Source organism: Castanea sativa, chromosome 3 (assembly GCF_040712315.1).
Source record: "Castanea sativa cultivar Marrone di Chiusa Pesio chromosome 3, ASM4071231v1".
NCBI classification, from domain to species: domain Eukaryota; kingdom Viridiplantae; phylum Streptophyta; class Magnoliopsida; order Fagales; family Fagaceae; genus Castanea; species Castanea sativa.
The window spans coordinates 16,966,496-16,985,475 of NC_134015.1; the positions used below are offsets into that span (position 1 = coordinate 16,966,496).

At 32.1% G+C, this 18,980-nt stretch overlaps 1 protein-coding gene across 1 annotated transcript; it reads left to right on the forward strand.

Moving 5' to 3' along the window:
* Positions 1–7,735: 7,735 nt before the first annotated feature.
* On the forward strand, positions 7,736–9,232 carry LOC142626881 (uncharacterized). The gene is made up of 2 exons (XM_075800587.1): positions 7,736–7,928; positions 8,174–9,232. Exons 1-2 carry the CDS (start codon positions 7,752–7,754, stop codon positions 8,534–8,536), a joined length of 540 nt encoding a protein of 179 aa, XP_075656702.1. The 5' UTR covers positions 7,736–7,751; the 3' UTR covers positions 8,537–9,232.
* Positions 9,233–18,980: the final 9,748 nt, after the last annotated feature.

The window sequence follows — 18,980 nt, forward strand, 5'->3', positions numbered from 1 at the left end:
TCATTTGTTCCCAACCCCATCAAATGTTTGACGCCAAAGATGCCCACTAAGCAAGCAAGCGGTTACCCACTTTAATTGCCTAAACTTGCGATTGACACTCATTTGAAACTGTTTGTACCGCTTTGGTTAGTGTCTAGGCCTCCATCCTTAATATCTTTAACATAAGTAAATGTGAGTGTTGTTAAACCCCTCATGAGATAACTGAATAACAAGAATAATTTTCCACTAAGCAGTAGTTTTCTTTTCCTTTTAAAAAAAATTACTAAGTATATAATTAATTCCTTTATTAAATTCCTTACTTGAATTCCTTGATATAAGAATTTTTCTTGTCCTTTTTCCTTTTTCCTTTTTTACACTATTTAGAACATAAAACATAGTTCCTTTAGTGTACTCCTTACTTGAATTCCTTGATATAATATGTTCCTAGCTTTTACTTCATTCTTACCATTTTAAGTCACTTCTACTTTTTCTTTTTGTATATTCATTAGTACATATTTGTTTTTGATACACTGATAGTTGGTGATGCGAGAATTTGAATTCTAGATGTCTCTATTGGAAAGATCACTAATAAGAAACTTTCATTTCATTTTTTAAATTTTTTTATACAAGATAGAATTTCTACTCTAGCCTAATCTAAGTGTATATGTGTATGAAACTCCCTTCTAAAGACTTGAACCCCGACCTTTGCCCCCTACACTCCAAAAATACTTATACTTGTGGAGTGATAATCGCACCAAGAGTGTGCAATGGTCACTCTACAAAATTTAAATTCTTTAGTACATCATATCCCTTACTTGAATTTTTTATATACAAAATTTTCTTTTCCTTTTTTAAATTCTTTAGAGCATAGTTGCTTTGCTTTAGTCTATCTCTTACTTTGACTTGAATATGTATATGTTCCTAACTCTTGTACAGTATACTTCCTTCTTACTATTTTAAGTCACATCTCCTTTTTTTTTTTTTATATATATATATTCTTTAGTACCTATATTTTTTTTTATAAGTTGATAGTTGGTGTGTGGAAATTTGAACCTTAGATGTCTAAGTTGAAGAGATTACTAATAAGAATTTTTCTTTTTCTTTATTTAAATTCTTTAGTATATAGTTCCTTTATTATATCTCCTTTATTATATCCCTTACTTGAATTCCTTAATATAATATTTTTTTCTTTTTTAAATTATTTAGAACATAGATCCTTTGTGGGTTCTACTTACCTCAATCAGTAAAGTTTCTTATCATTAAGTAAGAGATCTAAAATTCAAACCTCGTATACACCACAAACCAATCGGTGCCTTAGCCTAATGATAAAGTACAAACATCATGAAACGGACGTTATAGGTTAAAATTCTATCATATCTAAAAAAAAAATCATAAAAGTTGTTTTGTAAATATGTGTGATGATTGAATGATGAGTGGAAGCATGAAGGACAAATTACACAAAGTTTTATGTGGTTTAGCTTAATGTTCCTTTAGTATATCCCTTACTTGAATTACTTAATATATTATGTTCCTGGCTTGTACTTTCTTCTTACTATTTTGAGTCATTTCTAATAAAAAATCGATGTATAATTGGTGGTGCAAGAATTTAAAGCATAGATATCTCATTTGAAAACACTAAAAAATACAAGTTGAACTACAAAGTTCTTAACATATTCTTAATTTATTACATAATTCCTTTATTATATCCCTCACTTGAATTTCTTTAACATAATAAGTTTCTGCTTGTACTTCCTTCGTATAAGTCACTTGATCATAACACTAAATAAGAATTTTTCTTTTCCTTTTTCATATTCTTTACTACTTTATAATTCCTTTATTATATCCAATCATCTTTATTTTTTTAGCATCTATTCTATCCCTTACTTGAATGCCCTGACATATCATGATTCTAGCTGGTACTTCTTTATTACTATACTGTTGCCATTAAATTTGAACAGTTTCCTTAGATACTTAACAGATGATACGGAAAGTCGGGATACCAACAAGATTGCGCTTGCGGAACTAAATCATATCTATTCAAGTAAGAGCTCTTGTTCTTTTTTATTTTGTTTATCTTTATTCTTTTTCCTGCATAGAACTTTCAAATGCAGATCGCAGCAAAATACTGCTAGAAAAATGTACCAGGATGTTCATATTGAACCTAGCAATACGTTTTTTTCTCTCTTTTCTCTCTCTCTCTCTCTCTCTCCTAATTTATTAATTTATTTTAATATTCAAGTAAAAATGGTAGTGGGCCTAGCACTACTTCATGAATCATGTGCTCCCTACTAGTTTCTAACTTTCTAATGCCTGCGCACTCATGGACCCATTTAAGAAAAACCATTAATATGTACTCAACCGTTCTCCTTCTTCTACTTCTTTTTATTTTTTATTTTTTTTGAGAAATAATTACAAAATGTTACTAATTCCGTAGCTTGAACCCTTTCTCCTCTAGACCCAAGCACTTTGTACATAAGGAGGTGCCAATTCAGTTACAAGGCCTTTGACTTTTTTTTTTTTTAATTTGATTGTTGGGAATAGAAATGTTTAAACCGTAGAGTTTCCGTGAGAAATATTAATAGAACTATCAAGACTCTTGGTGTTATTTTAGCCTCTGTAGGAATGAAAGAAAAAAAAATGTAATAAGGAATATTTTATGAAAAAATGAAATTCAAGTTGTTGGATCAAGTTGACTGTCAAGTGACTATTAGATATTTTGTATTCTTTTGTATATCCAAGCAAGTTGTAATACAAATTTGATCTCACGGGAAGACGGTTGTTTAATCCCATTTTGAAAACGGAAAAGTGTTATTATCTATTTAGTAGAGAGAGAAAATAAGGTCCATGAAGTTATTCAGAATTCATGGTCCACCCAAGTGTCAAGCGAGAGTTGGGTCGACTAAGATAATAGGTGAGTAGAGGCGAGACTCCTCGGGCTCTCTATTTAAAGTTGGTTTGACCAAGATGTTAGATGAGGGTTAGGAGAGATTATGCAAAATAGCTATATTTGTAGTTTTTAAGACCAAAATTTGCACCACTTTAATACATAAACATTTGTTAATATTGGAAAATTGTTTTCAATTTTTTTAACTAATATAACAATTTAATTTCAAGATAACTTCTAATTTTCTCATAGAAACACTAAAACTCCTATGAATCTTCTTCAAAAAATAGCAATTTGTAGAACCCAATAGACTTAGATATATCTTGAAGACAAATTTATAGTAACTCTTTAGTAACTTGAGTGTGAGGTAAATATTATCTAAGGAAAGCAATTTCATCATGCCACAAGCTGCATTAAAAATTCTTTTTGTTATTTTAATTTTCTTATGTCTTTCATTGTTCATTCCATTGTTCTTGAAAAATAATGAGACTTAAAACCGAGAAAAAAAAAAAGGAAAAATTATTGTATCATTAATTATGTGGGGGCATGCAAGACCTCAATTAGAACCCAAGTCTCCTTGTTGAAAGACCAAAGGTTTCATCTTCCGGCATTGATGTATACATACTTTGGCAAAACAATATTTGGAAATAAATCCAAAAATTTTATTTGGTAATTTAAAACCTATCATATATATCAAGTTTTCAACTTTATAGTCACTGCTTGGAACTTTTTACTCATACTCTAGGAATATGTATGATTCTTTCAATCTCTTCAAACAATATTAGGCCATTTAATAATTGCTTATTTGAATGTGTATTTGAATAAATTCTTCATTGGATTACATTTTCTTTTTATAATGTATATAGTTACAAATTTTCTAGATGACAACAAATAAAAAACTTTCTTGGTTATAAAATATTTAGATTTCAAGTTAAAAATAATTATTTAAAAAAAAAAAAGAATTTATGAATCGAATACCAAAATAACATCCTAGTTACCCAACTTTTGCATCTGTGTTAAAATAAATAGGAGCAAATAATTTTCAACGGTGGAATTTTAAAAAATTAATCCAATAAAAGTTATTGATTATTGTAACATTAACAAGAAATTACACCAATTGTGACTTAATTTGTGTATGTGTGTTCAATTTAATCAAATATTGTACTTTGAAACTTGTTCACAATGGTATCATTATGTTTAGTTTGAATTGTTTAATTGTCAATCATAAACCTGAAAGTTGAGTTTTGCCTTTAACAAATACAAATATATTTTTCTTTAATTGAGCCCGTGCTGTTCATAGTTACTCAAATACTTTTAAGTGCGTTTTACATGTATAAAAATTAATCAAATTACAATTCAATTCGATTCAACCATGAATTCAATTCAAATGGATTGTTTGAAAGATATAAAATAATAAGATACCCCCATATGGCATAGCAATTTTAGTTTATATATCATAGATATGTTGGAAAAATGATTTTTCCCCTCTAATTATCTGAACTTTGTACTGCTTATACACAGAGAGATCAGTATTGACTACATGGGAAAAACTTGTTCAATGGATCCTGGAAAGGGCTTTCATGAAGTCCATATTGAGGACAACATAGAAGTAATACTTAGTAAACGTAAAATAGAATTATACAATGCTGTGATTGAAGAACGTGAGGATTTCACAGTTGAGGCTGAAGTTCTTCGTGAGGTAACATCCACAAAGAACACCATTCTTCATGTTGCAGCAAAATCTGGAAACACGAAAATTGCAAAAAAGATTATTGATTTAGATCCATCACTCTTGCACGAGCGCAACTCAAAAGGCAACACTCCACTTCAAATGCCGCTAGTTTGGGGCATCAGGAAATGACAAATTTTCTGTTGTCACAACGCCAACACACGACGGTACCGCTGTTGATGATTACAAATGAAAGCAATGAAACGGCATTGCATGGTGCGGTACGAAATGGCCACAATGAGATTGTGAAGAAGCTAATTGAAAAATGTCCAAGCTTGACTTCATTACGCAATAAGGATGGAGAATCTCCTCTCTTCATAGCCGTGGATAGAGGGTTTTTCGATATTGCTACACATATCCTAGACACTGAAGAATGCTGTGAGTACAAAGGAAGTAAAGGCATGAATATCTTGCATGCTGCTGCCATTCGTATAGATAAAAGTGAGTCCCCTAATATGTTTAAGTTTATCAATTTTAATTTTGCTCATACGAGTGTTTATATATTTTAATTAGAATATTTGTTTCACTATATTCTAAAATAATAAGTATAAATGAAACAAAAACAACAGTTACTTTTTTATATATAACAAACAGTCTAAAACATAAGATTTTTTTTTTTTTTTGAGAAAAAAAAAAAAAACTCAATTTACAATTATGAAAGAAAGAGAAGCATCTGTTACTGTTGAACATTCAAGTAAAACCAGTTGGGAAACCACAAAAAAGTTATTTTATCTATTTTACTTACACACATGCTACAACAGTGGATCTATTTTAACTTTCAACACAATAAAATAATATAAATATCACAATAAAATAAGATATCTACTACAACAAAATAATATATCCACTACACACAACCATCACAGTCATACACACAACCAAACAGGGAATAATTTTTTTTTTTTTTTTAGCTTTAAGCTACAGTGCACATCCATAGATAAATGTGCACTGTAACAATGAAGCTAAAAAAAAATAGCTTTAGCTCTACTGCTGTATGGTTATTTTTGTGTTTTAGTGGAGCTAAAATAACTATATAACTTTTTAGCTCCACTGTTACAAGTGCTCTTATCTAGTTTTTCTTATCTAGTTTTTCTGCTAAAAATATTATAAATATAAAACTGAAAACTGAAAACTATATAACATAAGCAGCTTGATTTTTAGGGTAAAAGTACTGTGGCTTAAAAAAAAAAAAAAAAGTAAAGTGAAACTCATGATAAGCAAAGATGTGAGAAAAAATATAGTAGGAGTGTAGGACCACAAATAGTAGTTTTTTTTTTTTATACCAAAAACAAAACCTCACTGTAGCTTTTCGGCCGAAAACAATACCGGGCCGGGCCGTGTGAGAAAAGAAGCTACAAATAAAGCATATTTGCAGTGGTCACTGGCCAGTGGGACCAAAAAACTAGTCGGGTTCAAAAACAATTTGAAAGAAAGGCAATCTATCATGGGTACTGGGTAGTGGAAGAAAATTACCAATATGTTTATCTATATTGACCCTTACACTATTAATTATTACTACTTCCTCATTGGTAAAGAGTTGTCAAATAAAAAATTTGGGTTCAAATTCCATCCAAATTTTATAAGTTGAAATTGTATTGTATTTATATATATATATATATATATATATATATATATATATATATTATGATTATTATTGTGGAGGAGTTAAATTTATTCTAATTTTTTCATGGGACCAGGAGGGTCCGTTACTAGCTTTACTTTTTCCTAAACTTCAGCAAGATCATATGTGTCTTGGAAATCTTGGTATAGTGAAATAAGATATGAGTTGGGTTTAGGTTACGTTGTTATATTGTTTTGGCTAAGATCCGCTACTCTGATCATTTATTTTTTGTAGGCAATTTGTTTAAACTTTGCACTCAAGATTTTTTTACCTGGAAAGCTGTTGCCTCATTCCTAAGAGAAGTGCGTCATAATCTGTATGCCATAAGAGATAGCCTTTATCAAACGAAGATCCCTAAAGAAATTTTGGACAAAAGAAGTAAACTCAATATCAGAAAAATAGGTAATCCATTTCCCTTTGGGATGCTATATATTTCTCTCTCTTTTTCTTTTTTCCTTAGATGAATTATACTACTTCTTATTGTTCTTCTTTTGAGAGTTTCAACTTATGGCGTCAGCTCTTGATGATAGCTCTTTATCATCAGACCGAGACACTAATCGGTTTTTAGTATAAATGGGGACTGAACCCCATATCTCTTATTCAACTATCAGACTTTACCAGATCTCTTAATAGAATAATAATATTTTTCTTTCTTTTATCTATTTTTTTTTTCTTTTAAGCAGAATTCTAAATATGAATTTGATAATTATAGTAGTTACACATAGGCATTTATTATCATGGTATTTGTATATGCACATAAAATTTCAACATAATATGACTGTGAGGAAAAAATAAAAAAAGAATTTACTAATTAGGTTGTTCAACCTTGTGTCCTTCACAAGACAAGAGCCCAAGCAATTATATTTTCCCACTCACTTTCTTTATAATACATTACTATAAAATCCATATTTATAATTGGGATTGTTCAATAAATTCAATGATAACTTTCTCTAACAATTGATCACTTGATTCACTATTAATGTTCTCTGGCTATCAATGTTTTAATTTGGTTTTCCAGGATAGATTTGCCACACAAAACAATTGTTTCTGCTCGAGAGGTTTTAAACAAAAAATCTTACTGATCAATGCACTCTCTTGATAAGTTGAAATGTGTAATTAAAGAATGTAAAAATAAATAAATAAAAATCTTACTCTATGTGGTCTCTCTCTCTCTCTCTCCAGATTTTATGGAAAAAGTTATAGACAAATTTCCGAAGGCAATTACGGAAGAGGATGACTTTGGCTGGACTCCTCTTCATTATGCTGCACACTTTGGCGAGGTAGAACTTGTGAAACTATTTTTGGACAGAGATATTTCCCTTGCTTACAAACAGAACAACGAAGGCATGTGTGCTCTTCACATTTCAGCCAAGGAAGGACATGTTGACGTAATGGGAATATGCATTGCGAGATGTCCATATACTTGTCAATTGCTCGACAAAAGCCATAGGACAGCTCTTCATCTTGCAGCGGCAAGTGGACATATAAAAGCCCTTAAAAATTTTTTCCAAAATAGGAAATTTGCTTTTCGTGATCTCATGAATGAGCAAGATGATGAAGGAAACACCCCTTTTCATATTGCTGCCGCAAATAGGAATTATGCACTATTAATGAGTCTGGCAGATGTTAGAAGAATGGGGGGCGCAGTGAACAAAAAAGGGGAGAGCATTCTCGACATTATTAAAGCAGATAATCAACTGATGGATGATGAAAGGGTAAGCATTCAAATTTTGAAGTAGCATAGATTTATAATAATCTGTCGTTGCAAAATTATAAAACTTTACTTAAAGCAAATACTAAGAAAATGTCATGCCTCTGGATTTCTTTTGTATAGATTAATATGGTAATGATTGGTGAAATATAAAGTGAAATATTCAAAATAAGAATCATGCATGTACTCAAATGGTAAAATTACAATTTTAGGCATTAGGAAGTGACATTTCTCTCTAAACACTTGCAGAAGATAATCATGTCAAATTTGAAGAGACACAACGTTCTATGGAGTTTGGACACAATGGTTGGCAGACAGACTACAAAAGTGAAGAGTTCTAAGGCAGAAGGAACTGATGCAGCCAATTCTTCAGAGGAAAATGGTAAGAAAGACAAAGAAGATGATAATATGAAAGCCAAAGAAGATAAAAAAGATGATATCAAGGATTTGGCCAACTTCAATCTAGTGGTCGCCACAATCATTGCAACTGTAACTTTCGCAGCAGCCTTTCAAGTTCCTGGTGGAACTGGTGGTGACGGCTTGGCAAATTTAAGAGAAAAAGGCAGTTTTGTGAAATTTCTGATATATGACTCGTTGGCATTTGGGTTTTAGCTGTCTCAATTTTTGCCAACTTTGCGTATCCGTTTTTAGCAAAAGCTACTCGTATCACATACCCAATAATGTTTTCCTTAATATTAACTGAATTCTCCCTTATCTGTTTGGTCCTTGCTTTTATAGAAGGCACAAGATCAGTCTTGACTGAAAATTCATGGCTTCCTGAGGTCGCGTATGCCTCTCTTTTTCCCATTTCGTTTTTCTTAGTGAGACCTATTATCGTTAGGAAAACTTTCCTGTACTCTGATAGATCCCGTAAACTACCATGGTACCTTTGAGTTCAGTTCAGTCTTCGCTTAAGATTCCAACATCGATCCCCCACTAGCTCTACATGAGGTACTAAGCAATCACATGTCATCAAATTTCATCCTCAATTTTAAGGGTTCGTAGTCATAGCACCTGAATTTTCCCTTGTCTTATCTTCATTTCTGCAACCTATGTGGTATTTTTACCGGAACTACTGAGTCCTCTGGTAGTTTGTTTAATAATTTATGTATAAATTGCTTGTATCTGGGTTGAAACATGAAAGTACAATGCAATTTGGTTTATCGGCCTTTACGGTTTGTCTGCCTCTTTGTACTTAATAATAAAGAACAGTTTGGAATCTATGTAATAGTTGTTCTTGGTTTGTAATGTTCCATACACAATTGTGGTAGATTGTGATATGAAAGGAATGAATTGCGTTTGTGTTTTGAGACTCGTCCCGCATTGAAAGAAGACACAGCTTTTGTTGGATATCTAATATAAATTTTGTCACAAGCACCGAACTTTTTACCCAAAATTTTGAGTGAAAAATTAGATAAAATTTCCAATGCCAAATACTTCTGCATAACTTCACAAAAGATACACAATTTTTACACCATTAGCATTAGCATTAGCATTGCTTTTTTTGGGTTTAAATATGTATGTTTTTTTACATTAAGGCTACACAATCAATATTTACTCTCCCTGCCCTTTCTCATTAGTCTCTGCCTCATAAAACCATCAATGGAAAACAGAACATTCAAAACCCAATTTCATAGACCCAACCAGGTCCTTCCTGAACCAAGACATGGCCCTCATTCCAATGATCCCACCCAGTGATTCCAATCTCACATGGCACAGCAACTCTTTCCTAGCGTTAGCCAATAATTCTAAGGCCCATGCCTCAATATGGGCCCAAATTGGGGTTGAGAGTATCCAGTCGAGGACGAGTGAATGAAATGGAACTTCTTAGTGGTGGAGGGTATCCAGTTGAGTGTTAAGTGAAAGTCAATTGATGAGGAAATGGGAATAGAGTGAGGAATTGACTTATTCAAGGAGTTACCCTCCAGAATTAGAATTAGAGTAGACACAGAGAGAGAATTAGAGAAGAGGTGAGAAAAGAAGGAAATTGCAATCTTATTCATCAATGCCAAGTTGCCAATCAATGGCTCCATTTCAATTATATCTAGTCTGTTACAATAGTAATCAATATAGCATTAGCCAATTATCTCACTGCCAGGTTGGAGAATGAGGTTCAAATGGAGCTGTTAATAAATCAATAGTGCTGCTCATATCTCTCGTTCTCTTTATGTAATCTGCATTTGGTGTGAGGCAAAAAGCACAACTGTTTGATGAAATGCATGAACCGAAGTTTCCTTCACTAAAACTAAGAAGATGTACGGGGTTGAGCTTGGGGATAGAGGTGGGAAACTCAAATTTTTAGTCCAACTTTGGTTTGGGTTTTCTCTACCAATCCAAATTGATTTAAATTTCATCATTTCTCACTGATTGAGACTTAATGTTAATATAGTAGCCAAGCCAAGTAAACATTAATGTCAATGCATTACATATTTGATCTGTTAGAGATTATAAAAGTTTGGACGTTTTATTCAGAATTTCAGATGGGTTGCATTCTTTAGTGTTATTTTTGCTAGGAAGCCTTTATTCTACGGAGTATCTGAATGAAATTTTGAACTTTTACTATGTTTGCTAGAATTTTTGGTGTTGTGTTTGGTAGAATTTTACCGATAGGAATTTGTAGAATTATTGGTGTTTTGGCTAGGAGGTTGTAATCAGATTAATTTTTATAATGCTCAGAATGGATAGCCCTATTTGATTGACAAGTACTTGCAGACAAAAAGTAAAATTGAAAATCTAAGAACATCTTTTGGTTGTGCCCTGCAATATGAAGATCTTGACAATACTAGAAGGTAAAAATTAACGGGAGTGAACAAAATGGCTTAAAGTAAACTTTTTTAATAATTTAGTGATTAAAAAAAATCTTTTGATAATTTAGGAAGATGAAAACAAAACTTCATGTAAGAACGAAAATTGATATTGTTTGCCTACATAATAGTATTATACTTTCATGTTATCTTATTCGATACAGATATAATGTTTGATGATCAACCAATCACTTTAAAATTAAAGTATCAACATTCTGGTCCAACATTTGATTTGATGAGACAATCAGATCTTCAACTTAAAGTTTGTTAAACCTCTTTCAAATTTATTCAAACCACAAATTTCAAAAGAAAATTTCCAAGTTTTGCCTAATTTGTTCTATTCTCACCGATTGAAGGCATCTGACCATGGTAACATGATTGGTGCATTTGGATTTGGTTGCCTTTTGGCTCAAATTAGGTCCTACTCAACATTTAAACGAAGGAAATTATTATTATTTTTTTTGGGGGGGGGGGAGAGTGGGGGAACAAAATGTTGTTGTGATAGAAAATAGAACTTACGCACTGCATTTACTGACTTAAGCATTAGACAGTTCATTGGCAAGTAACATTCCTTTGATGCAGATTCTTTCTTTTCTCAAGTAGTTATGGATTGAGTTACGTTTCTTTGTCAACCTAGCTACTTTTTAAGGCAGATATCTGAGTTGGGCCAAATTGGTTGGATTGGCCCAGTTTAGTGACTAGTCTTGTGCCCCTAACCTTGATATCTTTAACGTAAAAAAAGTTTGGAGACTTGACAAACACGTCAAGAGTCAAAAGAAGAACAACAATAGTCCCCACGTAAGTTACTTCAATAGATCACTAAAGAATTTTTCTTTCCTTTTTGAAATTCTTTTTTTACATAGTTCCTTTAGTAAATCCCTTACTTGAATTCATTAATATAATATATTCGCAGATCGTACTTCTTTTCATTTCCTTCTTTATATTATTAGGACATAATTATTTTAGTATATTCTTTACTTGAATTTTTTAATATAATATGTTCTTGCTTGTACTAGTCACTTGATCAGAAAACTAATAAGAATTTTTCTTAAAATTTTTATATTCTTTAGTAGATAATTCATTTATTATTTCCCTGGTTTAAATTTCTTAATATAATATATGTTTCTAGATTTTACTTCTTTATTACTAAATTGTTGTTTGAATGTGGATTTTATTTAACTCAACTAGTAAAATTTAACTTTTTCAAAAAAAAAAAAAACTAGTAAAATTTATTATTGTTGAATAAAAGATTTGATGTTTGAACTTTGAATCCTGCCTATATCAAAATCTAATTAATGTCTTAATTTAATGATATGGAGCAATCATCATTGAGCGAAGTCATAAGTTGATATTCTATCGTATTTATATAATTTTAAAAAAAAGTTGTTTAAAAGTTTTTATTTTTATTTATTTATTTATATTTATTTTATTTTATTTTATTTATAGAGAATTCACAGAGAAAGATTGCGGAACTAAATAATATATATATCTTCATGTAAGAGCTCTCGGTTTTTTTTTTGGCATATAACTTTTAAACGGAGATCAACCCCACAATTATTTTGTTAGACAAATGTAACAGGATGTTCATAGTGGGTCTTGCAATACCTTTTTATGGTGAAAAACGGAAGTGGGACTAGCAAATACTTCAATCTTCAGGACTCATTTCTTGCGAACCCCATCAATTGGTTGCCCACTTTAATTGCCTACTTTTCTTTTTTCTTTTTCTTTTATTTTTAAAAAAAATTGCCTGCTAGTTTGTATTTTTTTAGTGCCTACATACTCAGGGACACATTTAACAATAAATAATATGTACTCAACCATTTGAAATTGTTCGTGAGCCTTTGGGTCTGATGCGGGATTGTGGAAGCGTCTGATGTGGGATTGCGGAAGCGTTAAAAAATAGAACATATTTATTTTTAAAAAACAAAAAATAAAGCACGTTTGCTTCTTAAAATAATCTCGAATCTACAAGGATTCTTTGAATCCACGAGAGTTTTTGAATTCACAAGAAAAAAGGGTTTTGAAATCCATTAGAGAAACAATAGATAAAAATTTGAATTTTTATTAATATCAATAATACTGAAAAAAAAAAAAAAACGTTTACAGACTTGGAGGCCTATTTAAGGACTCTATAAAACTTGATAGCCAAGAAAATATATTCTAAAATAAGTCCTAATTAATACATAACCATAATAAGAATAAAATTTGACCTAAAGATGATTAAAAGCACTTCATAACAAGGAAATAAATCACCTAAACCTAAAATAATGTTTTTTTACATAAAAAATACCAAAATTAAATAATAGATTTTGTCCTACATCAAGGTCGGACCAAATCGGTTGGGTTGGTCAAGGTTGAAGGATTGGTGACTAGTCCTAAGGCCCTTAACCTTGATGTGCTTAACAAAAATAAGATTGAAGCCTGCTAAACACTTTAAAAGTCTAAAGAACAAGAAGAAGAATGTTTTTTTTTTTTTTTTCTTTCTCATAAGAGAAGAATGGTTTATTTCCTTTTTTAAGTACAAAAGAATTTTTCTTTTCCTTTTTAAAATTATTTTAGTTCATGGCACCTTTATTGAATCTTATCCCTTACTGTTCTTTTCTTTTTCAAAATCCTTACTACATAGTTCCCTTTATTTTATCCTTTATTCCCTTACTTTTTTTTTTTTTTGGAAGATTATTCCCTTGCTTGTATTTGAGTTCATAGTTCTGTCAATATATCCTTTACTTGTATTCTTTAATATAATATATGCTCAAAGCTCATATATTCTTCATTTATTTTTACTATTTTAAGTTAATTCAATAGAACGCTAATTAAACGTTTTCTTTTAATCTTTTATATTCTTTGCTACATAATTCCGCCAAGAGCTTTGTACTTTGTAGCTTAGTTAAGTGATTAACACTTCCTGATATTTATAACAAATACATCTCAGGTTTATATCCTCCTCTCCCATTATAACTATGAAATTATATATAAAAATTAAAATAATTCTTTTATGAGTTGTGCTACGTATACAACATTTTTTCACAATAATTGAGTTGACATGTTTTTATGAGTTTGGGTAAAATACAATTTTGGTTTTTAAACTTTACTAAAAGTTTGTTTTTCATCCCTAAAAGTTTGGTCCCTAAACTTGATATTAGTTTATTATCTACCATTAATAGTTTGACATCTTGCCGTTGTGAAATATTTTGTGATTTTCTTTTTTTTTTTGTGATTGTAGAGTTATTGTTACTTTATTATATATATCCTTGAATATTTTGATATAAGATGTTCCTACTTGTACTTCCTTCCTACCCAAGTCACTTTATCAAAACACTAATAAGAATTTTTCTTTTTCTTTTTTATTTCATTAAGTACATAATTTATATATATATATATATATATATATATATATATATATATATATATATATATATCTCACTTGAATGTTTTCTAGCTTATACTTCTAGAAGTTTTTGTCTATAAATTCAATAGTTTCCTTAGGTTGCGTTTGGAAACTAAATTTGGATTTGAATTTGAACTTTTAATCAATAGATTTGAAATGTCTTGATTTCAAATTCAAGAATTTTAAACTTCTTGGTGGTGTAAATGATTGGTCTTTAAAAATTATCAAATTTTTTAAAAATTTTAATAACTTAAATCCAAATTTATGTATCTAAAGCATACTATTCATAGGCACCATTACCGAATTTACAAATGATACCGAAAGTAGAGATACCAACAAGGGCAAGCTTGCGGAACTAAATCAAATCTATTCAAGTGACAGGATGTTCATAATGGGCAATTATTATTTTTTATGCATAGAACTTGAAATGGAGATCATCAAATCAACCACAAAATACTGTTAAAAAAAAATGTAACAAAATGTTCACAATGGACCTTGCATCATCATCAATATCATCATCATCATCATCATCATCATCATTATTATTATTATAGCGACCCTTGTTTATTTTCCTGCATCTATATTTTGGACCATGCTCTAGGGATGTAGGCAATTACTTTCTTGCTCCATGTGCTTGCATTGTGCATGATGTATGTATATATATACTTGCTTCGCCCCTTCCGGTGTGATTGTCACAATCCATGTTACCTAAGGCAAAGCGATGCCTAATTTTCGCCGCGAAAGTAAGGTGACATGTCGCCAAATTTTCGCCATGGAAATCTGGTACTTTGCCTGAATGCTTTAGGAAAGCATAGATTGGGACCACACCCATTCAGAAGCCAAACCTCAAAGCCCCCCATACATGCAAAGTCTCGAAAGCCAATGCCAAAATCATGTTTTTACTGCCAATCTACAAAAAATTAAGGTTTTATCAAAACAAAGGAGTGTTCTTGGACAGGCGTTGTGGGGTGCCTAACACCTTCCCCACACGTAACCAAACTTCCGGACTCAAGAATCAAGATTTTTTACCATCCACATTAGATTATGAAAAAAATACCTTTTTTCTTAGCCTAGGATTGGTAATAAAATCAACTAGAAACAGGTGACCATTCACACATTAGAAAAACCCAATGATTGGTAGCGACTTTACTTATCTTTGGTAATCCTTTAAAATTTGGCCAAGATTCCTGCCACACTGCCAAAGGTAGACAAATACCTTCCTCCACCGAGAGAGAGAGAGCACCCGAAGCTTCGCGTGAACCACACCAAGCGCACCAACTAATCGAGAGGGGCCTCCAACGAGCCCAGCGTAGGCGGGAGCGTTGCCATGGTGGGTGGTCGAACGAAGACCCGACAACAGCAGTTTTTCGCTCCGATCAAGACTGGGCGTCGATATGCATCTCTCTTCCCTACTCTTTAAGCTTTCGTTTATTGTTGATGATGGATGAATATGGCTTAGGGTAGAGTTATCGGTTCATTGCGTTTATTTACTCTTGTTCCGCACTTAGTTTAAGTTAGAGTAAAAGCAATCTAGCCATAATTTTTAGTTGGGGATCTGAACAAGTTCTTGTGTTTTAGAACAAATCCGAGCTTTTAGGCTCGTAGCACCTGAACTATTCCCCCAGTCTTCTTCTCTCTCACCACCAAAATGATGCCTTTCTAACAATTCTTTTGCAACCAATGTGATCCCTTTCCCGCAACACCAGAGTGCTAATTTTTCCATCTTTTACTTCATTACTTGTATCTCTTCCTCTAGGTGGAACCTATATAGTGGAATGTGATTTGGTCTATCTATTTGCCTTTATTGTTGTCGATCGGTCTATTCTTGTAAATAAAAAATAAACGACACTTTGGAATCTATGTAATTGATCATTCTTGGTTTGTGAACTAGCGATCATTTCTTACATGTTGCTCTTTTTGTGTATTGCTTGGTTTCTAATTCTATATCTGTTCCATACTAATTCACTTTTCTTAAAGTTACATCTGGATAAATTATTAATTTTTCCCAATGGTTTTATAGTTTGATCATCGATCAAACTAAAATCCGCATAAATTGTTGGGAGGAGTATTGGATCAAATTATAATGATAAACTTCAAACAAGAGCAACCCAAGATCATGATAGCAAAAAACAAGATCTGTAAAGTTGTGATTTTCAACTATCTTGTGTTGGATTTAATTCTGTGCCAAATTTGTTTGTAATTTCTTCAATCACTTTTCCTGTATGCATGTGAGTTATATTTGTAAGGGATGAGTGTGAGAGATCGGTAAAGAATCAAGCTTCAAAAGTTGAATCTATGGAATTCGCAAGTAGCTCGCGAAAAGCAACCTGCGAAAAGGTCACGTGCGGAGCACATGACTGGAAGATGAAGAGTTGTGCTAGGCTATTAATTTCGTGAGAAGGGCCATCCTGCGAAGTACCTGCGAAAGTTCTGTTTGGCAAAAAGTTGTGATGCTTGACCAAATTCTTTACCCACACTATATATACCGTCATTACCCACGAATTTTAAGGAGTGTTTTTCAGAGAGAAAACTTAGCAAATACACTTGAGAGTTAGAGATTGTTATACCCACAATCATCTACACATTTCCTTATGGTTTTTCCTCAAACTCCTACCTCTCCATCTCTAGATCCTTGAGAGGTTGTTAGCCCAAGCACTTACCACACCCATTCTGAGTGTTAAGTGAGATTTTGGTGTTGTTGGGAAGCATTGGAAGGAGCCATTCATTGATGGATGCAATCGTGCGGAATTGCGGGATCTGGAAAGCTAGAGAAGTTTGTTGGTAGCAGGAGCTTGGAGGCTCAAGTACATGGGGTAGACTAGGCTTAGAGGGTCTTTTGTTATTCATGTACTCCAACTTTATTCTTTAGTGGATCGATTTCGACTTGAAGGGTCGCGGGGAGGTTTTTCGTCGAGTTCTTCAGTTTCCTCTTCGATAACACGTCTCGGTGTTATCTTGTATTTGCATCTCTCTTCCCTACTTTTTAAGCTTTCATTTTATTGTTGATGATGGATGAATATGGCTTAGGGTAGTGATATCGGTTCATTGTGCTTATTTACTCTTATTCCGCACTTAGTTTAAGTAAAGGTAAAAACAGTCTAGTTGTATTTTTTTAATTGGGGGTCTAAACAAGCTCTTTTGTTTTAGCACAAATCTGAGCTTTCAAGATCAAATTTATCTAGATAAAATGATTGATAAATCTTGTCTTTAGATTATTTTCATCTAGCTACAAAAATAGGATGAGACATATGTAAAACGATACATATAACACAAGATTAAGATATAATCAGCCCAAGCAAAGCTGCAATGTTGGACTTCAAATCATGTTAGCCTAAAACGACATATAACACAATATTAAGGACTCAAACGACATGTAGCTTATACTCTCAACATTAATAATTCAGCTTAGAGTGAAATTCACATGTAATTAATCTATTGGGTCATATAACATGTCTCGATGTCATTCTGTTAGACTAAGAGCCACTCTTTGTAGATCTCTGTTCTGTGTATATAAGCAGAGTCTGTGTTTGGCAACATTTAAAATATTTTTCGAGTGTAAAATATTTTTAGATGGAAATATTTTTGGGAAAGGAAAATATTTTCAAGTGTTTGGTTGCATTACAAAAATTGCTTGAGAAAATTTATTCAGGTGTTGGGTTATGTTCCTAAAAATGCTCTTTTTCTACTAGTTTCTTACATTTTCTTAGCTTCCAAACAAATTTAATAATAAAAAATATCAATATATAAACTTAAAGAAACGAAACTCAAAACAAAGCCATTCATTAAATCTCTCAAACTCGGTCAAACTGAGAGAGAGAGGAAGAAAGAGTGAGAGATTAAGGGAAAGAGAGAAGTAGATTGAGAAAGAGAGAGAGATCGGTCATGGGTGGTTCGATCTAGAGGCAGCGAAGACGAGATCGAGAGGAGGAGGAGATGATCTAAAGGGCAGCGGTGACAATCTGACCCAGGTTCAAGCTCTCTCTCTCTCTGCTAAAATGGTTTGAATGTAAAATAAAAGTGTATTCTATTTTACACTGAAGGGCTAAATATTTTACGTTCAAAGAAAATGTTTTCCCAATTTCCTTATTTTACAGCTATTGAGAAATTTAGACCCCGGCTGATAGAATTAACAAGTTTTAAATCCAAGTTGTTAATTAGATTTATTATGAATAAACCTTGTTAAAACAAACAAACATCAATATCATGCACATCGGAATAGTAAATAAGACAAGATATGATCACCTAGGAAAACCAATGAAACAAACTAGTTTCAAGTAAAAAACCTAGGGAGAAACCTTCTTGAAAAGAAATTCACTATAGTAAAGAGAAGTTTCAGATCTAGTACGAAACTTTTATCCCTAGACTCTACAATCCCCGTAGATGAACTTACAGCAGAAACCTTCTACCGCTTTAGAACTTCTGAACTCTTCAATATATGAACGCCACCATTTTGTACGGATCCCAGTATATGACTAACTTCACCAACTTGAAGAAGATGTTGGCTGCAAAATTCTTCACATCATCAATAATGAAGATCAAGAAACTCCTTAATTACAAAACCCTTGGCATAAAGACACAGTAGCTTCTTTCAGAGAGAATAAGGCACTAGGTCACTTTCTGCATGTGTTCTCCGTGTATAATGGTCTTTAAAATAAGTCTTATATATGTCTAGGGTTGTGAGAAAAGAAACCTTACACATACATGTCAATTAGGGCCAAAAATTAGATCTGGAAATTCTGATTTTGTAGATCTCGATAGATTCAGCTTCTGTCACTCTTCGTTCTTAAATCTCAATAGATACTATTTCTGTCGAGGTATCTATCGAGCTATAATGAACAACTTTTTTTCATTTGTTTCTTGGTCC

Bases quoted from the DNA above. Each gene is read 5' to 3' on its own strand.
- LOC142626881 (XM_075800587.1), top strand. From the start codon at position 7,752: ATGAATGAGCAAGATGATGAAGGAAACACCCCTTTTCATATTGCTGCC. The intron at 7,929-8,173 runs GTAAGCATTCAA...AAACACTTGCAG, and splicing joins AACTGATGGATGATGAAAGG to AAGATAATCATGTCAAATTT.